The sequence below is a fragment of the Psammomys obesus genome, unplaced genomic scaffold, assembly GCF_907164565.1.
Source record: "Psammomys obesus unplaced genomic scaffold, mPsaObe1.curated_primary_1811, whole genome shotgun sequence".
NCBI lineage: Eukaryota > Metazoa > Chordata > Mammalia > Rodentia > Muridae > Psammomys > Psammomys obesus.
The window spans coordinates 2,133,188-2,158,229 of record NW_026590767.1 but is presented as its reverse complement, the minus strand read 5'-3'; the positions used below and the strand labels follow the sequence as shown (position 1 = coordinate 2,158,229).

Genomic DNA, 25,042 nt, shown 5'->3' with positions numbered 1-25,042 from the left:
TTGTGTGTGGATGTGTGTGCCAGAAGACAACCTGAAGGAGTCCGCTCTCTTCTATATGTTCTGAGGATTCAGCTCAGATTGTCAAGCTTGGTCGCAGGCTTCTCTATCCTCTGAGGCATTGCTCTGGCCCAAAGGTAGCCCAGGATGGCCTCGAATTCCTGATCTTTTTGTCTGTCTCTTCAGTATATCCTATGGGCATGTGCTACTACAATGGCTTAAATAGTGTCTACTAAAAACAGAATAACTTTCTTTCTAAGTACAAGTTAGCTGCTTTGCGGGTTCTTCTTTCTTTCACCCTTTCAACCCCTAACACTAGATATGAGAGCAAAAAAGGAGAAAGAGGAAAGGAAAGAGATCCCTGAATAAAGTCGGGGGTCAGAAAGGCGGTGACAGTATCATTAAGACTACTTTCTGCTGATGAGGGGCATTGAGCTCCTTGGGACAAGTTTGATCTTCACCATCAGGATAGCTAATATCTCCTCCTCCTCCTCCTCCTCCTCCTCCTCCTCCTCCTCCTCCCCCTCCTCCCCCTCCTCCTCCTCCTCCTTCTCCTCCTTCTCATTTCTTATTTGTACACAACTACTTAACAAACCATGACCAACAGCAACCCACCACACCTCCTGGGGCCCTCTGAAAAGTCCCCATAATTCTGAACACAACCATAGAAACTTTCTGCAGCTGTCAAAATCATGCCATTGCCAGAGCACGAGGCAAATCATAGCTGCTTTAAAGCAGTCCCATATCCCCGTGCCTGGGATTAAAACGAAAACATCCTTATAATATTTCCATGTTTTTAAAGAAACCGTAATTCCAAAATTCTCACTACATAACACAGATCATATTTGCACTAAAACTGTCTCAATAAAATCAAAACAATTCAGATACTATAAATCAAAATAATTCAGAGAATATGAACAATGTATTTGTCTACAATAGTATTAAGTTATAGATTAATAACAGAAAAAAAATCTAGAAAACCCACAACCACTTGGAAGCAAAATAATATACTTCTCAATAGTCCTTAAGTGAAGCAAAAGGGAAATGGAAAGTGCTTTAATTGAATGGGAATGAAATATAAAACTTTATGAATGCATCAAAACCAGAGCTTAGCGAAACATACACAGCACTAACATCTGTGCTCTACAAAGGTCTCAGATGAGCTCAGCTTCTTTCTCACAGCATAAGCAGACTGACTGCACCAGCAAGTGCCCCTCACACCATAGCTAATGCTTAGTAATAGCTGAAATGGAGAGGGAGAGATGGCTCAGGGGCAAAAGGCGCCTCCACCAGCCTGGACGCCCGAGTTCATTTCCCAGAACCTACAGTGTGGAAGGAGAGAACTAATGTCTAAAAGTTATCCTCTGATGTACACACACACACACACTTTTGAAAAAGAAGACATGGCTGAGGTGGTAAATTTCATGCCTCGTATTTTTACTACAATGAAATAATATTTTTAAACTAATCAACAAGTAGCAGGGTATGAAAAGCAACAAGTACCAAACCACACACACCATTTAATGCCATTTCCAGGAAAAATTAGCAAAACCAGTCAGCGGTGCCAGAAGTCAGGATAGCTGTCACTCATGGACACAAACTCAATTGGGAATAAAAGACAGACCATTGTGTGGTGATAGACATGTCCTCACTCTAGGTTTGGACGTGACTACACAGTCATGAAGGCATGTAAGTGTTCACCAAATTCTCAGGTTTAGACATCTGCCAGTGTGCATTTTATACTAAAAAAATATTAGATAGGATCTCCCTGTATAGTTGTAGCTTGCTGGCCTGGATCTTACTATGTAGATTCCAGCTGGTCTTGAACTCAGAGATCCACCATCCTCCAAAGTGCTGGAATTAAAGGCCTGCACTACCACACCTGGCTACTGATTTTTAAAATTATACATACATATATATATATATATATATATATATATATATATATATATATATATTTCTGTAAGATAATCAGTAGTTCCCAGGGTCTGGGATGAGAGAGAGAGAGAAAGGAGAGATGACTAGGTGAAGCCGAGGGGATACTCATGGCAGGAAATTATTCTGCATGATATCACAATGAAAGGAACATGACATGACAGGTGTGACACATAGCACGTGCATAACAGTGAACCTTCGTGTAGATGCTGGACTGTAGGGAGTAATGAAGCTCCAGCATTGGCTCAATGACGGACAAATGTATCAGTTAATTCAAGATGTTCACAGCAGCAGAAACCACATGGAGGAGGAAGAGCAAGGTACCTGGGGACTTTTTACATTGTCTTCTGCCTCCTCTTCCTCCTTCTCCTCTTCTTGCTGTTTTTAAAAGCTAGACATGGTGGCCAATGCCTTTAATTTAAGAAATATTTATATGGGGGTGGGTGAGGGGGTGGGGGTTGTGATAAAGGTGAAATGCAAAAAAAAAAAACAAACAAACAAAAAAAAAACTAGCTTTTTCACACCTAAGAAAAGAACTGGAAAGCAAATCCAGAAAAGCATGAAAGACACTAACATTTTGAGTGTAGTTATCTGTAGACAGGAAAAGCAGGAGAGGTTTTTCTACTCTCTGCTTTCCTCTGTGTTCTCAGCTGTCCCTGACAATAAATGGGTATTGTTTCATGAAAAAAAAAAATCCCAGTAGAGCAGACCCCACTGCCCCTTTAGCCTCCCTCTTTTAGCCAGCAGTTAAGGTGCCAGCTCCTTGCCTCCCTTCTACCCCCGACCAGGAAGTAAACAATGAGTCAGAAACAGGACAAAGGCAGGCTGACTCTCTCCCATAGGCAGAACCCAGGAGATCTGGGAGGTAGCAAAAAGTGGATGGCAAGACAGTGTTGTGTGTTGCCAAGTGTCTGGGACCTGAAGAACCAGCCCACACAGCTGCTGCTAGCTCACATCAAACCTTGTTAAGTTTTGTCTTTCTAACACCTGACTTTGTTTGCATGGAAATGAAGACACTAAGGATCGACTGGGTTTTCTATACTAATCATCAAGACCACGACACAAGCACTTTCTGGCCCTTGTGAGAGTTTGGGGTGGCATCGACTTTGAGCGCTGCTAATTCCCATCATGCTCCCTCCTGTCTGTGTGAGCTTGGGTAGCTTGTCTAACCTCTCTGAGCCTTGTTTTCCTTCCAGGGTTCCCTCGGGTCATCTATATGCATGTACACAGATCTGCTTTGCTTTGGTGGGGGAGGGGGAGTGTAGCCCTGAACCCCATGTCTAGCACACAGCAGCCATGTTTGCAGAGAGAAGTAAGACACACCCTTGCCTTTGAGCGAAGCTCATTACTTTTATTTATTTGTTTTAAACACCTGGCTACCCTTCCCTACACTGCTTTTACCCAATCATGAAGGATTTTTGCTCTAAGCAGGAGGCTGTCTTATGAAAGGCAGCCAGGGAAGGGATGGTTTAGCCACTGTCCGTGTGACTCTGTGCTGTCCAGAGGAAGCACATAGGTGCTGATGTTGTGTCAGGACCAACAGGGCATGGGTATTGCTGCATTTGCCCAACATACAGGCGAATCTTATAATTGGGGAGATGGGACTACCGCTCCCCAGCCCATGAGTCCATTTACTATGGTCCATCCCAGCCCTACTCTATTCTTCTGGTCTACAATATGATTGAAAACACGGAAATAAGAATCCTGGGATGAGATGGCCTATCTGAAAATAGCTATATAAATCACAGAGACCACAGTAAGGATCCCATGTGATTTGGGGCCATAATCACCCCATTAAACTGTCACTCTTCCCCATGGCCAGGGGCCTGCTTTTAAAACAATACCAGATCAGGCACCTTCACCATGTCTAAGTGGATCAGTTTCTCCACAGTTGCTTGCAAACAAATTGCCGGGTTTCTTTGGGGGTTCTTGGTCCCAAACCTTAGCATCTTCAACGTCCCATTTTGACCCACCCCCAGGTGGCACCAAGTCATGAAATCACAGGGTAGTTTCTCGGATACATTGGACAGAAATATAGGCTGGCCTAGAACTCAACATATAAATCAGGTTGGCCCGAAGAGGTCCAGAGTCTCCACTGCTGGTGTTAAAGGCATGCGCCATATGCCCAGCAATATTCTTTTGTACAGAGATTTCAAATGAGAATGTTAAATTAACAGTCATGCTTGAGGCTTAAGCACAGGTGACCTTTGAGGCACCCAACTCTTGCCAGCTGTAAACAGTAATTTGCTGAGATTAGGAACCTTGTTTACAGTCAAAACAAATGCCTTAAGTTTCTTGATCTTCTTATAAGGAGTCTTTTGACCTATTTTTTAACCACCCTATAATCTTGTCCAATGTATCTAAGAAACTATCTTATGATCTCATTCCCATTAAGGGAAAACAAAAACAAAGAAACAAAAAGCATTTTGTACAAACACTATGAATAGAGCCAGTAAGATGACACAGCAGGTAAAGGCATTTGCTACCAAGCCCTGTGACAGGCATAAGTTTGATCCCCGAGAACCACATGGTCAGAGAGAACCAGCTCCCACAAGTTGTTGTTCTCTGATCTTCCCAAGTGTACCCTGCAACATGCACACCCCGACAAAAGAATGCAGCTACAAAAGAAACCCTGCGAACGACTTCAGAAACCACCGCCATCTTCCCATGTGACTAGTGTTAAGATGGTTACATGTGTCCCTGTCCCTACGTCTTGAGTATGCACCGTCTCTCTCATGAGCATCTTTCTTCTCTAACACACATGCTTAAATCTACCTCATTTAATCTTTAAAATGAATTGTTTTTAAGTGTATGTGTATATGCACATGACTGTGTGTATATGCATGTGACTTTGAATATATGTATGTGACTGCGTGTATCTGCAGAAGACAGACCAGAGTGCTGGATTCCTTGGGGCCAGAGCTACAGGCAGTTGTGAGCCACCTGGTATGGATGCTGGGACCTGAACTCTCTTCCTCTGCAAGAGCAATCAGTAAGCACTCTTAACTGCTGAGCCATCTCTCCAGTCCTTTGAATCTATCTTAAAGTCTTTTCTTATTACACTTCAACTTTGCTTCATATTGAATCCTGAACTTCTTTCTTTGTGGCAGAAAGTTAAAAAAAAAAAAAAGTCCTGGCTTTACCTGAGTGGAGGTTTCTCCAAAGAAGGCCCCTGGGGCTGCTGCCCTCCACTGTAGCCTCAGAGCTCTGTGATGAGATCAGCTGCATTTTGTAAGGCTACCATTCTTGGTTGTTGATACCATAGGAGAGAAAGGCCCCAGAACATGATGGGCCTGGAACCAGTCTAGAGGCAGACATCCAGGCCAGCTGTGTCGGGCAGACATGGGGAGCAGGCAGGGGTATTGCCATTAGGCTGGCTTCACCCTGGCAGGACTGACCTCCCTCAGGAACCCAAGCACGGCCAAGGAGGGACACTCACTGAGATTGTACCAAGCAGGGTCAAGTTCTAACAGTGACACCATGTGGCAATCAGGAAGCAAGGCAGTTGGACAAGCTCCACTCTAAGCGAGGAGCCTACCCCTGGCAGACATGAAAGCCCTCTCTACTACAATTCAAAGAGAAAGATGATTCTTAAGGCAAAACAGGGACTTTCCACCACTGATGCAGATCAGGTAATGCTCCAAGGCTGGGTCCTTGTTTGTGGTGTGGAGATAAGGCCTGGACAGAGATACTCTTTGGTAAGATTAATTTGTACCTTTTCGCTGTACATTCATTCTCTCTCCATGTTCTAGACTACTCCCACCCCAAAGCAAAGGGTATTCAAATCCCCTCTACACTAATCCAGCATATTCTCCCAAATCGTTTTAACCATCTTAATTCCTTTTTAAATCTATCTGGTTCTTTTTGGAAACAATGTCTAGCTGAAGAGTCCACGTTTACCCAGAATACTCTGCTGTAGCCCCCACTGGCCTCTAACTCATAGCAATCCTTCTGCCTTAGTTCCAAGTGCAGGGCTCATAGGCTTCCACTCCACTGTGCCTGGCTAGACTACTTACATCTAACAGAATGAAAATAGGTGCCATACTGTATTGTTTAGGAATAATTTTTAAGTCTGTATATGTTCATTACAAATGCATTTTCCTCTTTCCACAGCTGGTTGAATTCACAGATGCAAAGCCCCAAAGGATAAGGATAAAGAGGGCAACTGTTTTCTCCCCACCCCTCAGCTGCTGCAGGCCTTTCTGAACTTCCCGTCTCTGGAGTTTTGCAAGCAGAAAACACAGTCTTGAAGTTCATGGCTATTCCTAGCTTCTGTAAAAACCTGTGTTTTTTCAGAGTAGATGCTGATTGTCCCATTGGGCCACCAGAGAAGGCAAGTGATTTTGAAGATCAGAGAGCAAAGAAAAGTCCTGGATGGGATGGGGGATGGTGTGTGTGTGTCTGTGTATGGTAAGGATTTCTCTCCTGGCTTCCTGACCATCTTCTCAGGCTCAGAACTGGATGAGTTCTGAGGAAACAGCCCCAAGGGAATGGTCATTTGGTAAAGATTACAGGGAGCATAGCCATGTGGTCAGTGGATAGTGTGTCCGGACCAATGGGTCTCCTAGTGGAGGTATGGGGGAGAGGAGGTCAGATGACAGCCTCAGTACACCAGGCTTTAGAGAAGAGGCATCAGGCGAGGTGTGGTGGTGCATACCTTTAACGGAACGGTGGCAGGAGGCAGAGGCAGGTGGATCTCTGTGAGGTTGAGGCTAGCCTGGTCTAGGACAACCAGATCTATGGAGAGAGAGGCCTTATCTCAAATTTAAAAGAAAGAAAGAAAGAAAGAAAGAAAGAAAGAAAGAAAGAAAGAAAGAAAGAAAGAAAGAAAGAAGGAGTGACCCACGGACAGAAGCTATGGGAATTCCAGCCAGCCTGGCAGAGTTAAGGATTCAGAGCAGAGCTGAATTAGTTCCAAAAAAGCAAAATTTTATTTTGTATCCATAGCTCATCTGGCATGGTGTCTGGCACCCATATGCAAGTGAGTATGAAATGCTATTGTTATCTTTACGAGTGAAGCCAAGGCTGCTGTGACTCACACAGGAGCCTTATCCGTCTTGCTTCCTACAAACATCCTGACTGCATGATGGATACGGTTGGTGAGCACCTGGAGAGCAGGGGCTGGGTGGCTTTGGAGTGAGTTTCTTTACTGAGGACTGCCCTGTCTTCAGTTACGAACAGGATGTTGCTTGTTCCTAGGCACCAACTCTTTCTTGTTTAGCCCACAGGCCTACGAGAAAGAGTTCTTCAAGAGAAGAATAGTAATGGGCCAATGCTGAGGAACAAGCAACAACAGACCTTTGAGCTGCTGTTACTCATCAATCCACCCGTGACACAAACTGGAGACAAGTCCCCTAGTCTCCCAAGAGATCCCAGGATTCCCTGAGGATGAGGCAAGAAGAAATGGACCTTGGGTCTCAGCCAGCAGCGAGTTCCCTCGTGTGGGGTTCCATAAAAAACAATTCTATTAATCTCCTGCCATTGGAGACAACCTGGAAGTCTGGCTAGATGTGAATACTAAAAGCTTCATCCTGTTACTTGGATAAAAGGTTTGGGAGCATGGACCAGCTCATAGGGATCTGGGGAAACAAGGAGGCTCCCACTCTGAGATCCTAGGAGTACATGCCTTTAACCCCAGCTTTCTGGAAGCAGGCAGGTGAAATTTTTTTTTTTTTTTTAGTGCAAGGCTAGCCTGGTCTACAATATAGAGTCCTAGGCCAGCCAAGGCTACATAGTGAGACCCTGTCTCAGAAACAAACACTCCTGTGACCCAGCTGTGGCCCACCTGACTATTTCCCTAAAGAAACTTAATGTCCATGTCAAGATGCAAGAAGTTTCTCTGGAGCCAGGAATGGTGGAACATGGCTTTAGTCCCACCACTTGGAGAGCCTGAGGCAGGCAGATCTCTGTGAGTTCAAGGCCAGCCTGGTCTACAGAAGTGAGTCTTGGACAAAAAGGCTACACAGAAAAACCCTCCCTCAAAAATAAATAAATAAATAAATAAATAAATAAATAAATAAATAAATAAATCCATCCATCCTTTGGATACCACTACCCAAGCTACACAGAAAACACTCTTGCCACATGGCAATTCCTGCCACTAGGGGCTGCTCTTACATATCCAAAGCAAAACAGTGTCACTTATTAAATGCAGGCTTGAAAATGCTATGACAAAACATGCTGTGGCCCAGTTTCACTGCCTGTAACAGGGGCTGACCACTCAACTTTGGAGTTCTGGCCCAAGGAGCTTCTGTTTGTTCCTTCAAGGACTGTAATTACAGACTCCTGGGAGCTGCTCAAGAGGGTAAAGCTAACTAGATCTAAGGCCTGTTCATGGCTTGAACCCACAAGCGGACCCTGATTGGCTCCTCCATGCTTGGCCTGTGTCCCTGATGGGGACTGTATTCACATCTCACAGCTCTCAGCCTGTGAACACCTCTAGAATCGTGGTTCCTGACCACTGGATAGAGCAAGGTTTAGTAGTGAGCTGTGAAAACCAGGCCTGGTCATGGGTTATGATGAGGGGCCACTGTCAAGGGGGCTATACCTGAACTGGCCACATGCCTCAGCCACACTGTGACTGTGTCGGCTTCTGGAATCCATCTGCCTGCCTCCCTGGGTGGCTTGAGGAAGGGCCTCCTGGATCTTCTGTTCTGTGGCGTAGTGCCACACCCCTAGCGCCTCCACCCTGGAATACAGACTGCACATGACCACATATTAAGCCCCTTAGAGGCCTCACTTGTTCTCATTTTTAGTTCTGATCATGAAGCTAAACTACTTGGAACGCTGCTAGAATCAAAATGTATAGTTACTAATTTCATCCTTGGGCAGAAAAACAATGAATTTTCCAATCCTTGCAGGCTTCAGCCAATCACAGAGAGTTCCATGAATCACTGATCTGAAAGCTCACCCCTTAAGGACTTCTCACATGTCTGAATTTCCCAAGCCAATGCATTAAAGCAAGTGCTGGAACAAGCATGGGGTGGGCCATGCTGCAGGCTCTATCCACCCATGCTCCTGAGCTGGCTTCCTACCTGCCACCACCGGTTCCAGGCGGGTCCCCTTGCTGCTTCTGTAGAGACTGGTTGTTCCCAGGGGGCTGCGGTGGTCGTGGACTCTGCACTGATGAAGTCCTCTGAACCAGAAAAAAAAAATATTGGAAAGAAAGTCAGAAATGTATAAAACCACAGTAATATTCTTTTGATAGGCCACTGACCAAAGACCTGTACGATTCAGCCTGTGGTCCACAGGAGCTCTCCTGTGAGGAGGGAAGTGAGTGAAGCTTACAGTTCTCTTCAAACCCACAGCTCCAGTCAAGCAGGATGGCCATTTCATTGTGAAACTAAGAGTGGGGGGCTAAGAGAGATGGCTCAGTGGTTAAGAGCACTGGCTGCTCTTCTGGTAGATTCCAGTTCAATTCCCAGCACCCACATGGCAGCTTATAACCGTCTGTAACTTCAGTGTCCTCTTCCTTTCATGGGCACTAGGCATGCACATGCACACATGTAGACGTGTGTGTGTGAGAGAAAAGGAAGGAAGGAAGGAAGAAGGAAGGAAGGAAGGAGGGAGGGAGGGAGGGAGGAGGGAGGGAGGGAAAGGGAGGGAGAAAGGAAGGAGGGAGGAAGGAAGGAAGGAAGGAAAGGAAAGGAAAGGAAAGGAAAGGAAAGGAAAGGAAAGGAAAGGAAAGGAAAGGAAAGGAAAGGAAAGGAAAGGAAAGGAAAGGGAAAAGGAAAAGGAAAAAAGGGAAAAGGGGAAAGGAAAAGGAAAAAAGAAAAAGGAAAAAAAGGAAAAAGAGGGGAAAAAGGAAAAAAAAAGGAAAAAAGAAGGAAAAAGGAAAATAAAAGGAAAAAGGAAAAAGAAAAGAAAAAAGAAAAGAAAGGAAAAGAAAGACACCAAAACCATTAATCTTAAAAACAAAGCAAACAAAAACAGTGCTAGGGCTTGAGCCCAGGACCATGTATAGGCTCTGCCTCCAGAGCCACATCCATGTTCCCAGCCACCCTGGGTTTTCAAAACCAAATTTGGTTTGGTTGCAAAAGTTATCAGGCTCAGAACTTTAAGTCACAGGATAGGACAATGAGATTTTATCTTTTCAAACACTCAGTTTCAGTGATTCTTGCACAGTTCAGAAAGCAGGAAAGGGGAACAGGCTCCTGTAAACCCCAAGCCCTATGTCCAAAGGCACTCTCTGCATCTCAGGAATGGCCTTGCAACCCACCACCCCACTAAACAACACACCCTTTGGGAATGGTCTGCCTTTGTTTAAATGTCCCATCTATGTCCTCTGTCCCTCAGGGTTTCTTAGAAAATGTCAAGCACAATGCTCCTTCCTACCCACTGGAATGGGAACAGACAGGTGAAACCAGGTCACACCTGGACACCTTAAAGAACAGAGATGGTTGTGGGTGGGTTTCAGAGCCTTTTGATCTTAGTCACAGCAGAGAAGGCACCCTGCAAGCAAGGGAACGACTACCATGTAGCACAAAGCGAGGGCAGCATCAAGGAGATGATCTGAGCTGCCTGGGTCTCATTTTTGGGATTCCTGGATCCATTCTTGCTGGCCCATCCACCTAGAGGTATAAGAGAAGAGCTCTAAACACAATATTGACCTTTCTGGTACAAGCTGGACATTTGCAACTAAAAGATTTCTGTGCATCTATTACTCACTCAACTTGGATGAAGCAAAGCTCTCCGCAGTCCAGTGAGTCTGAGGTGCTATGATTTATAGCTCTTTCAGAAATCTGCAGTCTGTGTTACCATCTTAAAGGTTCTGAGGGGTCCCACGTAAAACAACTTATTGAATTTTCCTTTTTTTTTTTTTTTTTTTTTTTAGGCAGAATCTTGTTATGGAACTTGGGTAGGCCTGAGATTTATGGTCTTCTTGTCTCTGTTTCCCCAGTGCTAGGATTACATGCATGTACCTTCATGGCCAGATTAACATATTGAATTTTAACTCAGAGCACCCGGGAATTTCTTGACCACCCTGTGTTTGTGAGCCACGTGGTAATGTCTCTCTCACAGAGCTGCTGTTGTAGGCACACACTTTGGAAGGTTGTTGGCGTGTAGCCTTTTTTCTTCTGCTTCTGCTTGTTTGGTCAGAATAAGAACGCCTTTGGTGCCTTTGCCTTTGTGCCTGGGAAGATGGCATTCCTAAGGGTCAAAGGTATGGTTTGGGATCTCGGTGTGCCTCTTTGGCATGATCACATCATCATGAGGAAGTGGTGGAAATGGACACCAGAATCTGTACAAGAAGAAACCCTGCAGTCCACGATTCTGACTGCTGACCATCTTTCTCATCTCAATGGCACTCTCTCCTCACATGGCCCAGAGAGAGACCTCCTCCGTCCCTGCACTTCTCTGGGGCAACTGGAGACACAGAAATTCTCTCATGGGCCACCTAATGCACCAGCTCAAACCATGGGCCTGATGGTAACAGAGCACTCGATGGGTATCTCCTCTCACTGACAGTTTGGGAGAAAATTATTTTCACTGGCTGTTGATTCATTCATCGCCCAGGAAACATTTGCCTAAAGCCTGTCACGGACTGGCAAACATCCATTTTGCTTCTGAGCTGCTCACGGGCTAGGATGACATACACGAGGACCATGGTTAGAGGGCATAAAGATAAGGAACACCTAAGAATGGTCCCCACTGTGGAAATGATGCCCAGCCTCTAGGCCTTTCAAAGGAACACTCCTGTGTGCACATGGTCCTGCGCACTTCCTCTCACCAGCCCCCAACAACCTCAAGCTCCAGGCAGGGGATTTTGAAAGTTAATTTTGGAGTTTCTGAAGGAGCATGAAGCTTCTACCCTTTATGAACCTGGGGCTCTTCTTGAGATCTTCAGTCTCCTGTTGCATGGTGATCGCCTTTCCCTGGCTTTGCCTGCTTCCCCAGTGGTTATCTGGGTTTATTGGGTTAAGTCCACAGATAAACCATAAGGGATACCTCAGTCGCCAAGAGCCTGAATGCTCTGGTGTGAACACGAACGCGACAATGAGAAAGCTCCCTTCACTTTAGCTGAAAGACAGTAGGATGAGGAGGAAACCCGGTAAGCCTAGTACTCAAGAGGCTGTGACAGGAGGATGGTGAGCATGAAGCTACAAGGGGAAGTCCTTTTCCAAAAGCAAACAACTGAGTGAGAGGAGCAGCAATAGCTCCAGTTCATCAGGTACTCACACAGAGGCACCGGGCTGGCATCTTCTCACAAACTCTCAGCAAAGCATCGCCACTTAAAGGAAGATGCTGTCTCCATCCTTGCTTTAGGGCCAGGGCTGCCTGAGGCTCGATAGTTAGGACCACAGAGCAGGAGCCCGAGTACACCTGCTACTCTCTGATCCCAGAGTTGGGACAGGACGTTTCTTTCCCTGGCCACCTCAACAAGGAAGTGTAGAAGGAGGCAGAGAAAGCTGCGACCCACTTCAGGGGAAGCCACTGCTGCATGCTGGGAGTCCCCTACCTGCACGGCTTAGCCTCCCACCTGAACATCTAAGGAACACCCATCCCTAGGGCAGGGGCAAGACAGCATACCCTATTCAAACTCTATTCTTCTGAGAAAGGCCCCTCATCCACATGATGCCTCTACCCTTGCATGTGTGGTGGTCTATAACACAAGAATCACAGTACGAAACAGTGACACTTTTATAATAGGGTCGTGATTTTTTTAAGATTTATTTTCATTACCTTTAATTGTGTGTGTGTGCAGTCTGTATGTATCCATGTGCACATGTGTATGGGTATATCTGATCTCCACTGAGGTGTCTGATCTCCCTGTAGCGGGGTTACAGGCAGTTGTGAGCTGCCCAGTGTGGTTGCCGGGGACTAAACTCAGGCCCTCTGGAAGAGCACTCTTAACTGCAGAGCCATTTATCCAGGCCCAGGGTCTTGACTTCTTGAAATCACTACCCAGCTCTTGCTTGTCTGGGCAAGTGTTGTCCTTTGACCCCTGCAGTCAGCTCCTGTCATTACTACAGCACCAGTGCCAAATACTCTACAAACAATTGGCTTATAAACCCCTTACCCCATGTTCCTTGATCAAGGTTCAAGTAACACTGGAAATATCAATTCATCTAGCACCTCAAGCAGACACACTGACAGGAGGAAAAGGAGGCAGATCACTGTTCCAGCTAAAGGCAAAGTGAACAAAACAAGCTGAGAGCCATCTCTGGAGGAATCAAAGGGCCGGGCCTTTCCTCTTTCGTCAGCTCCTCGGCTCTTCTGCTAGCACAGCACTGTTCTCATAGCAGAAACCGGTCTGGTCAGTATTCAAAGAAAAGGAACAGGACAGGAATATAGCTCAGTGACAGCATAGGCTGGCATGGGTTTAACCATCCCCTCCCCCTATAAAAAAAACAGTAATTGTAGTCATTGTCTTCACTGTCATCATCATCAAATAAAAGCAACAGAGCAATCCACATAAATGGCATATTATGCTTTTCAAATCACCCCCGTGACTCTTGCTAAACAGACAGTAGAAAATGTTTGGCCTTTTCTAGATAAGAAATAGGGGTTTGGGGGCTTGTCTGGCTCTTCTGACTGGAAGTCTGATGCTCTTTCCACAATAACAGTAACATCTGCCACAGAGCATCCTGCTATGGCAGAAAATAGCAAACACATTATTAAACACATCCTCTTAACTGTTTTACATATTTAAACTCATTTAATCCTGGTAGATAAACAGAGAGGTTAAGCCACTTACTGAAGATCATAAAGATCACCATGGAAGTGGTAGATTTGGACCTGGATGGTCTGTGCTCTTTTTTTTTTTTTATATTAGAGACAGGGCCTCTCTCTTGTAGCCTGGGTGACTGAAACTCAGAGACCCATCTTCCTCCACCTCCTGAGTGCTGGGATTAAAGGCATATACCACCACGTTCAACTCTCTGGGCACTCTACCACACAGTGGGTACAGTGATCTCTGCCATGTTGCCATGCTCCATCAAGCTCCTGAGCAACTGATGCGGCCCAGGAGCCTAGATCTGATGCCTAGAATAGCACCGGGCATAGAAGAGGCAATCTAGACGTTGGTTGACTGTATTAAACACAGCTTACACCCATTCATTCTGGCAGCCACTTCCGTAAAAGCTCTTGCCTTCGTTTCATTTCGTACAGGGGGGATCCCTGCTGTGTCAACTGTACTGCCCTAAAATCACAAATGTGTCTGTACCCACCCTCCCCCTCCTTCTGCTCCCAAACCGCAGGCTGGGAAGGGGCGCTCACATGACAGCCCAGCTGTCCAGTTGCTTCTTCACATCTCCTCTGTACTGTCAACTGCCTGAGTAAACAAACAGCCTCTCTTGGCCCAGGAATGCTCCCGAGCCCTCGGGATATCTTAAAGCGATCTACAGACATTGACAGCAACTTTCCTTCCCTAACAGTATCCTCCATCAACAGTAAAGCATCTTCCGTCAGGAGTAAAGCGTTTGCCATTAAAAGAAATGTTTCCACTGCTCTTACCTTTCAGGTGTGCTCCATCTCTCTAGACCATGCCAACAGATTAAAGCAAGCTTGACCAGAATGGCTAAACCATGCTTGGAGGGTCCACCTACACTACACTTCTTGCATGAGCTTCTGGGGAGCAAAAGAAGCGCAGGTGAATTCTGGGAAATAGATCAAAGGTCATCCCCGTGGTACTGGGAGTCAGGTTTCAGAAATAACTGCCAGGCTGGCCAAATATGGAAGAGGAACACATGTCCACTCTCCAGCCAGGAGACTGCCCATCTGCCTATCAAGCTAAGCCACCTGCCCGTACCGCTTTTGATCATCCCGAAACCTTCACCCCAAAGGGAGCACAGGAAAGAGGAGACTCCCCAACACAGGTTGAGAGGACATTCCAGCATCAGGCAATGGATACCTCAGTTAGGTCAACAAGGGAGAGGCCCTCAGGGAGGGCTCTTAACCCATCAGACCTGAGTGTTTTCTAGTGTGAAGCTGCATGATATCCCCGGAGGAATTAACATGCTCTGGGGACAGAGAACAGGGCTGAGTCCTTGTTCTTCCCTCCATGGATGGAGAGCACAAGGGTTGGAGTTTGCAGAGTGTGTGTGTATGTACGAATGCCTCTGTGTGTGTGTGTGTGTGTGTCACTGTTGGCCAGTAAGAGCCCCAGTTCTCAGCAGACATAGATGAAAGGTACCAGGTGAAGTGGCAGCTGTTAGAAAAGCTGGTGAAGTGTCCACACGAGAGAGTGCTCTCTGCATGATCTGAAAGGTTTGGATGAGTTTGAAATGCTCCAAAAGTTTAATTTTAAAAAGATACAAGGTGGTTTAGAGCACCGTTTTGTTTTTTTTTTGTTTTGTTTTTTTTTTTTTTTTCCCAGAGGTCCTGAATACAATTCCCAGCAACCACATGGTGGCTCAGAACCATCTATAACAGGGATCCAATGCCTTCTTCTGTCATGCAAATGTAAATGAAAACAGAGCACTCATATACACAAAAAAAAAATTTTTTTTTAAGGCATAAGGCTGGGTGTCGAGGTACACAACCTTAATCTCAGCACCCAGAAGGCAGAGACAAACAGATCTCTGTGAGTTCAAAGACAGCCTGGCTTACCAAATAAGTGAGTTCCAAGGCTACTTAGTGACACCCTGCCTCAAAATGAATAAATAAATAGGCACAAGGTTTGGGCTATATACATCCCAACACATAGGAGGGGAGCTGCTCCTGAAGCCCACACCTTCCTGAGAATCTCTGGGCAGCTGATGGTTAAGGAGGAAGGGAGAAACATTTTCCTTGTGCTGTAGCCACGGGTAAGGTGCCCTCGCGCCTGTAAATTATCCCTGGTCTATGCTCTTGTCAGCAACTCTAAACAAACTCCGTGGGTCACAGAAAGAAAAAGGACTTGAAAATAGAGGGGACTAGTTAGGAAGAGAAAGGGAATCAGAAGAGTGGGAGGGGGAAAACAGTAATGAAGGTAAATATAACAATACAATATATACATATATAAAATTATGATCAAAGCCATCATGCGTAATTAATATACACTAATACAACTTTCCTCAAAAGACACATTTCCTTTTTAGAAAAGGATTTATTTTTGACTTTTATTTCTGTATGTCTGTCTGTCTGTGTGCATGGCACATGCATGTAGGTGCACAAGGAAGAAGGTGTTGGGTCCCCTGAAGCCAGAGTTACGGTCCATTGGTGAGCTACCCGATATGGACACTGGGAACTGAACTCTGAGCATCCAAGAAAGCAGTCTGTGCTCTGAACCACTGAGCCATGTCTCCAGCCCCAGCAAGCACTTTCAGAGTCCTTCCTCCCGGCTCTTTCACAGTAGAGTTACAGTACACAACTGTTTCCTGCAGTCACAGAGTTCCTTCCTTACATTGGCTCCCTGGAACCTAGCACTGGCTGATCACCCTGGCCCCACTCCCCGCAGCCTCCTCAGGCTCTGGTAGTCCCTGGTCGACTCCTGATTTCTGTGATAACTTCTTGACTGAGTCCGTGTGAGATCACGTGGCATATTCTCTGCGTGCCTGGCTTATGTCCATTCTCCAGTTCTGTTCATTCATTTATTTGCTGGCTTATTTGTTTCCCCACTTGTCTGGTTCCCGGACTGCATTCCGGGAACCAGACAAGTGGGGAAACAAATAAGCCAGCATGTAGGGTCCACCTCTGTGGGGGTGGACCCCACGAGTGATCACTGAATGGGAGTCTGTGCCTAAGTCCTGGGCTCTGCAATGGATCCTTGTGCAGTGTCCCAAGCTAGAAGACCAAACTGCTCCTATCCTGGCAGAGGCACCCTTAGGAGCTTAGACCTGAGGCCTCCAGGGCAGCCCGTTGTCCTGAGTCTGTCACAGATTGATGGAAGTGGATTTGGTTGTCATTGTTGTTTGTTTTTCCAACTTGCTGGAGGCCAGAGTTATAATTCTCACTCCTCCACTCATTCAAATGGCCAAGCTGATTAAGCACCGTTAAATGTGAGCACTGTTAAATGTGAGCAATTCCCCAGTGGCTGTTCACTCAGGGGACAGTGAAGAAGCTGGAGGACAGCGCACATGCAAACAGGCCTCACTATGCCTCAGGTTGCCACACAACTTCAGAACGGGTTATGGGAGACAGAGGTTTCAAGCACACCCACCTGGCAGCCACCTTCAGGGTGGAGTGGCTCTTTAAAGCAAATCACACATCATCTGCCCACAGACACACCTGCACCGGCAGGATCAGGATTGTAGGACACGCCTCCCCTTGACCACGCCTGGAGGCACTCACCCATAACCTCTCCAGATAGCCCCCCTTCCTCTCAACAGCAAACACCTCAAGCTGACGCTATGAGCTCAGCCAGCTGCATTACTGTGCAATGAATTGGATCCTTTTAATGACGAATCAGTTTTGCCCACTAGCAAGGAAGGTAGGGCCACCGCACCATTTCCGTCTAGGACAAAGGAAATCAAAGTCGAAGCCTTTGGAAGGGTTAGTGCTGGCTCCCAGCATCTGAGTCCTGTTCTGTTGACAGCACAGGCCTTGTTCAGCATCTCACAGCCTATCGAGAAAGCCAGTGCTCAGCCACACTCACCATGCCATTTCTAAGATTCTAAACCCATGTTGCTGACTTCTAGTGGGTTTTTGCAACTTAATAGGGATGGGTAGGAGTAGGCATTAGAGAGGAAGAGATTAAAAAAAAAAAGCCAAATATTCCAATCCCATATGCTATCCCATTGTCAGTAGCCACCTAGATGTAGGTGGCTGAAAGGTTAGCCATGCAAAGCACACACACCTGTACCTGTGGAGGGTCTGGGTTTGGAGGCCACAGGATGGTGTTGTGTGAGCCAGTGTCCTCCTGTTGAAAGCAAAGGGTCTTTCTGTTAGGATGTGGTGTGAGGAGGAAGCATCTTCCAGGACGTTCAGTTTCAACTACTGCCCAGTGGACCCTTCCCTGCTCATAGTTACTGGTTCTGCTAAGGTTATTATTGCTGTGATAAAATACTGAACAAAAGCAACTTGGAGAGAAAAGGGTTTATTGCATCTTACAGTGTGTAGTCTATCACATAGAGTAGTCAGGACAGTAACTCAATGCAGGAACTGATAGAGAGGCCATGAAGAAGTATTGCTTACTGGTTTGCTCAGCTTGCTATAGTACCCAGGACTACCAGCCAAGGGTAGTACCACCTACTGTGCCCTGGGCCCTCCCTGATCAATCAAGAAAATGCCCTGCAGCTTTGCTCCCAGGCCAGTCTGGTAGGGGCATTTTCTCAATTGAGGTTCCCTCTTTCAAAATGGCTCTGGCTTATCACAAACTGACATAAAACTAGCCAGCACAAATACCCAGGGAAATCAGAAAACAGAGGGAGAGGAATCGATAGCATAAAGACGTGTGAGAAAACCGGCGCCAGGACTCAGACGGACTCAGACGGACTTTCTCCCTCCCCCGTCACCCAAAGTTGATCACAAAAGAGGGTCACGGAAGAATCACAAAGGCACACACCTTTATAGAGGAGCCCTCTATCAGCTGTTTCTTCATAGCTAAAGCATCTAGAGATAAATGGAAGCTTGGGCAGGACAGGGGTGTGGGAGGCCTAGAAACTAGTTAGCAATGAGGCAAGTGTGAAATAAAAAGGTCGTGAAATATCACGGGGGAAAGTGGTTGGACGAGAGGATGGGTTGGATCTAAGCAGTACTAACAGGCTGTCATTATGCCCTACAGGGTAGATACAAATTTGAGGTGGACTACCTCACACCTAGACACCGTATCTGACCCAGGAGTGGCTACATGACACACTCAGAACCGGTCTGATTCTCTACAGGGAGCAGGTCAGGCTGGACCATCAGCTGGGAGAAACACAGACACATATCTGCCGTCAGCACCTCTTAGTTTTTTAAACCCCCACCCCCACTGCCTAGCCTGAACACACCTCCTGAACACTTAGAACTGAGAGAAACAGATTAAGATCCAGAGGAGAGAGCGCCCGCATTATCTACTGGAGCTCTGGACTCAACCAAAACTGCAACTAGAGCCGTGGGCGTCTCAGTTCTATAAGCCAGCACCCCTTTTCTGCTCATGATCATTAGAAATGGGGTGTCTGTCTCTTAGAATCCCCTGAAGGCCTAAAAAATTCACAAGGATAAATGTCGAGGCCACCAGTTACTCAATTATAGGATGACGTTAGGTGTATAAGGTGACAGTGGGTAGAGTGGGGGTGACCTTCAGATTTTGGTTTTCGGATGTCATGTTACCCAGGAATAGAAATGCAGGAAGAGAAGCAGAATGATTAGAGAGGTGAAGTTGAGTTTGAGAGACTCAGGAGGCTGTGGTCATACCAGTAGAGGTATCAAAAAGATGGAGAAAGATAAGCCCAGGGCCTCATCTCTACGAGGAGCCCCGATCTACAGCCGCAGATTCCCACACTTCATCGCTCTGCTCCTCTGTGGAAGGCAAACCTCATCCTGCTCTTGGTATTCTAAACACAACCCTACAAAGGTCCACTGGTTTGTGATTGATTTGACTGGAGGTGTGGGAACTCCTAGAGACCCCTGTGTACTCCAGGAAGGCGGAGTTAGAGCAGAGAAGATGAGCTTGGAGTTGGTAGAAGGTGAGAAGAAGGTATTTCTCCTCTAAAGCATCTTTACCTTCTAACTAGCAAAGCCTTGAAGCATTAAAATAGACTGTGAGAATACAGTGAGGTGGTCAAAGAGCAAGATAGCACCACCTTTATGGAAAGCATTTTGCAACATGTATAGCAAGAGCCTTGCAAAAGTCCTTGCCCTATGACCTAGAAGTTCCATCTCTATGGAATCCATGCTTTGTAAGTAATAAGTACCTCATTCTGGACAGCATGGCTTGTGAGAATAATGGGGAGTTAACATAAGCTATCCTAAACTGCCAGTATCCAGGTTGAAGTTCATCTTGAGGAAGGCAGGTATAGCAGTTTGAATGAGAAAGGCCCCCAGGGGTGCATGTTTGAATATGTGATCTGTGGTTTGTAGAATAGTTTGGGAAGGATTAGGAGGTGTGATCTTGTTGGAGGTGGGCTTTTAAGTTTCAAACATACTGTTCCTAGTCTCTCTTTCTATCTCTCTCTTTCTCTCTCTGTCTCTCTACCTCTGCCTTGTGTTTGTGTCTGAAGATGTAAGCTTTCAACTACTGCTCCAGTGCTATGTCTGCTCTTTATGCCATGTTCACCCCCATGATGGTCGTGGACTCTAACCCTCTGCAACCATAATTTCAAATAAACTCTTTCTTCTGTAAGTCATTTGGCCATGGTGTTGTGTCACAGCAGGTTTGCTCATCATTCCTAGGGTTGTATTAAAGTCGCCAAAGCAAGTATTCCTTTGGTCTGGAGATATTCCTCAACCCTGACATGCCTTGTATTACAAAATTCTTTTGGAGACTTTTATTTTGTAGAATACTTTGTAGAATTCTGACTTATGCCAAATATAGGCCAATAAGAGCACCTTTTATCACTATGGTGGAACCAAAACTCTTGCGAGATATTGCCATATGACCCTAGCCATGGAAGACAACATGGCCCCTGGGTCAGAGCTACTCTTCCATCTTGTTTGTAGCTAGCAGTGGGGCCTTGGAGTTTATATAGACCCATGAAACAGCAGGGGAGGGATGCTAGCTGGTATATGAGGAGGACTAGGGGCCAAAGTATGTCTAGTGCCACCTCAAGTGCTCTCATCCGATGGCCACACCCTCATCCACTCATGATGGAATGTTCCTATAAGGAGCAAGTGCGATGGGGCTGACCTGAGGCAAACCCCAGCCAGCAGGCACATTCACCGGTTCAGGCTATTTAAAAATAGTTGAAATTAGTAGTTAACACGTTTTTATTGTTTTGAGGTTATTTTGTTGTTGTTTGTTTGTTTTGTTTTTGAGATAGAGTCTTTTTGCTGTGTAAATCAGACTGACCTTGAACTCTGAGCAGATCCACTTACCTCTGCTTTCTATTAAAGGTGTGTGCCACCATGCCCAGCTATGAGAATGGTTTTAAATGCAGGCTTTTTCTTCTACAATCTTTGAAAAACAGAAGTAACCACTTCTCCATTCATTTTTTGAGGCTAGCAACACTCAGATACCAAAAACCAGACCCTTCCTGATGAACCTGGATACAAAAGTCCAAACAATATATTAGCAAACATAACAAAACACTATAACATGGTATCAAAATAATTATACACCATGGCCACGTGAGATTTATTCCAGGTATGCAAGGAAAGAAATACTTGTGATTGTGTCAATTAATACAGAGAAATCTCTAGAAAAATCCAATTGAATGATTTTAAAACATCCTAAGGCTGGGCAGCTGCATGCCTTTAATCCCAGCACTTAGAGGGCAGAGTAAGTCTTCAAGTGGACAGCCTGATCTTCAGGGCAAGTTCCAGCATAGCCCATAGCCAGGATAAACAGAGAAACCTTGTCTCTCAAAAACAAACAAACAAAAATCATAAGTAGACTAGATGCCTCTCCTTGTAAAGGGTGTTTACTTAAAAAGCAAATCTATAGTTAATATCTTCCTTGACACTAGAAAACTTAATGTTCTCCCCTTGAAATTAGGAATAAGGACAAGAGATTCATTCTTTTTACCCTTAGTTAATAAAGCAATGGGAGTCCCTGGCACTATAAAAAGGGAAAAGAGAGAAAGAGAGGATAAAGAAAAATAAATTAAGACTGTTCAGAAAGGTATGGGGTAGTCAAACTGTCTTTATTCACAACCATTATTTCATAGGAAATCTCAAAGAAGCAATGGAAACAGCAATGACAAAAAACATTGGAATTGGGGTTGGGGGGAAAGGAGGGCTGGGGGGAAGTGGGTAAGGGGTTGGAGGGAAGAAGTTGGTACTGGGAGTAGAGGAGGGAGTGGGGTTGCAATTGGGATGTAAGATAAATAAATCAATGAAGAAAAATCATTGGAACTAATAACTGAGTTGATCATAGATTATAACAGCACATAAAACCAACTCTCTAAATACCAGTGTGTGGACAGTGAAATGATTCTCTACTATTTATTCACTCTAAAGAAAAATGTAGTACTTAGGTAAAAACTTGACAACATATAGACAGGATCTGTTTGCTAAGGATCATCAAATGATTTTTTTTTAATGGAATAAAGGGAAACACACCGTGGGTTCACGGGGTAGGAAATTCAACATAGCAAAGAAGTCAGTTCTTTTCTGCTTGATCTACTCTTTAATGTAATTCTTTTTTTTTTTTTTTTCTCGAGACAAGGGTTTCTCTGTGTAGCCATGGCTGCTCTGGAACTTGCTCTGTAGAGCAGGCTGGCCTTGAATTCATACGAGATCCGCCTGCCTCTGCCTCCCAAGTGCTGGCATTAAAAGTGTTCACTACCACTGCCTGGCTTCTTTAATGTAATTCTTATCAAAACCCCAGAAACTTCGCTGTTGACAAAAGTTTATGCTAGAATTTATATGGACAAGCCACCATTTCTAGCACAACTAAGACATTCTTTGAAAAGAATGAAGTGTGAAGACTCTATTTTACTTGAAGACTTAACACATAACTACAGAAATCAAGACAGCAATATCTGCTCTTCCATTCTGAATGCCTACTCTAACTGTATAGAAGGTCACTGAGATGTTTAGACTTGGGATCTGGTTAATGTTGGTGTGATGTTTTTATTTATATGCAAGGTTTTTAAAAATAAAGTTTATAAAAAATTTTTAATATAATTAAAAAGAGTCAGTGTTATATAAGAAAAAGCCTAAGCTAGACCTACACAAAGATGTCTAACCGATTTCTAACAAAGATGCAAAATCCATCCAGTGGAATAAAAACAGTCTCTTTTCAACAAATAAAACTGAGGGCATGGACATTCATCACCAAAATAATAACTGTCAAAATAACAAACAAAATAATGAACCCTCTTCTTTACAAGAATGAGAAAATAAGCCAGAGATTATAAGAAAGTATCTGCAAAAATAAAAAAATCTAAAAAAGGGCTACTATTTAAAATAAACCTTTAAAATGCAATACTAAGACACTGAGCACCATCGGGCATGCTTTTATTCCCATTATTCGGTGAGTTTGAGGCCAGCCTGATCTACATAGCTAAGTTCTGGACCAGCCAAAGCTACATAGTGAGACCTTGTATCAAAAAGCAAAATAAAAAGTCAAGAAGCTTACTAAAGATGGGCCCAAGACTTTGAAAGCTCACTGAAGGAGCCATCCAGAGGCAAGCAACACAGGATAGGATGCTCTTCACCATATATCATCAGAAAAGTGCCAGCTAAAGCAACAGTGAGACGCCACTGCATACTTGTAAGGATGACCGAGACCTAGACCACTGCCGGAATCCAACACCAGGGAGGACTGAAGCCAAGAGGAAGTCCTGTGTGTTAGCAGTGGGACTGTGAAACAGAATAACAACCTGAGCAGGTAGCCAGGCAGGTTCTTATAAAACGAAGCATCCTCCTTATCACGTGGTAGAGCAACCACACTCCTTCATACTACCCAAAGGAGTTACAGTTTATGCCCACCTAAGATGTATGTTCACTGCAAGTTCGTGTAACATTTGGGAACATCAGGATGGTCTCAGGCAGATGAGCAAACTGTATCTAGAAAATAGGATCACATTCAGTACTGGGGAGAAAAAAAAAAAAAAAGATGAGCTATCACGCCATGAGAAGAAACAGGAATTGTAAGTAGATTTTGCTAAATCAAATAAGTCAATCCAAAAGGACTGCACACCATATAAATCTGATTATATGACATTGTGGAAAAGATACAACTTTTGAAACAATACAAAGATATATAACTGGACCAGCAGGATGGTTCCTGGGATATGGACACCTACCAAGCAAGCCTGCTAACCTAGATTCTATTCCCAGAACCCACATAACAGTGGAAGAAGTGAACTCACTCCATAAAGATATCCTCTGCACACACGCACACCCTGTGACATGTGTATCTACACAAACATACACTGATGATGATGAATATATATATATATAATCATATATATATATATATATATCTTAATATATATATATTAAGATCTGTGGTTGCCAGAGCCTGAAGGATGGGGAAAGGTCAAGCAAAGAGAATTTTAGAACTATGATACAATTGTGCAAAGTGCACGTGTTACATATGTCAAAGTCCACAGACGGTAAACCATCAAGAATGAATCTTCGCATAATGTACGGACAGTGAGGGATAAGATGTGTCAATATGAGTTTGCTAGTTCTAACAAACATACCACTCTGGTAGAGAAGCTAATAATGAGGATGGCTATGAAAATAAAACTAACTTAGGAGAAGAAAGGAAAAAGTCAGGTATAGTGGTAAACATCTATAATTCTAGCACTTGGAAAGTGGAGACAGGAGGATCAAGAGTTCAAGGCCATTCTCAGCAACATAAGGAGTTTGAGACTAGCCTGGGTACATGAGACCCTGGTGTGTGCGTGCGTGCATGTGTGTGTGTGTGTGTGTGTGTGTGAGAGAGAGAGAGACAGAGAGAGAGACAGAGAGAGAGAGAGACAGAGAGAGAGAGGGAGGGAGAGAGACATAAAGTAAGAGAGAACAGAGAGGAAGACATGAAAGAGATGAACCTCAAATTTAAACCTTGTACCTTATGAAAGTTAATTCATGGATCATGGACTTAAAAATATTAAACTTTAAAGATTTTGGAAAAATACCATAAAAGAAAATCTCCAGGATGTAAACTCTTAGGCTTAACAGTAGAAGAAAAACAGATATACCGTGCCTCAGTAAATTAAAATACTGGTTTATACAAGACCATATGAAGAGGATGGAAAGATAAGTTATAGAACAAGAACGCATCTAACATCTACAAATCACAGTTTGACTTCTAGAATATGTAAAGACCTCTCAAAATCAAACTCTCAAAATCCAATAATAATAACTGAAATAATAATAACATTTATAAAATGAGCAAAAGATATTTCACCAAAGAGATTAGTTGCCCATTATCCACAGGAGAAACACTCCTCACCCCTGGTGGCTGCCTGAAAGGTGGGCAGAAAGGATGAGCAACTTTGAACCTGCGTTGATTCTGCTCTTTGCAATACATATAGACCTATGATGACGTTTACTCACAAAGTGGGTAAGAAAATAACAACAGGAAATAATTAAAAAATTATAATTTTATGACTTGTGAAGGCAAAGGCAGGCAGATCTCTGTGAGTTCGAG

General features: G+C 44.6%; 1 protein-coding gene across 1 annotated transcript in view; it reads right to left on the bottom strand.

Annotated features, from left to right (window-relative positions):
* The window catches only part of Tacc2 (transforming acidic coiled-coil containing protein 2), a 177,681-nt gene that overhangs the window by 149,687 nt on the left and 2,952 nt on the right, over nucleotides 1-25,042 (bottom strand). Inside the window, exon 2 of the mRNA XM_055608977.1 lies at nucleotides 8,967-9,067. Within this exon, the coding sequence (XP_055464952.1) occupies nucleotides 8,967-9,067 (101 nt within the window). The remainder of the gene's footprint in view (nucleotides 1-8,966; nucleotides 9,068-25,042) is intronic.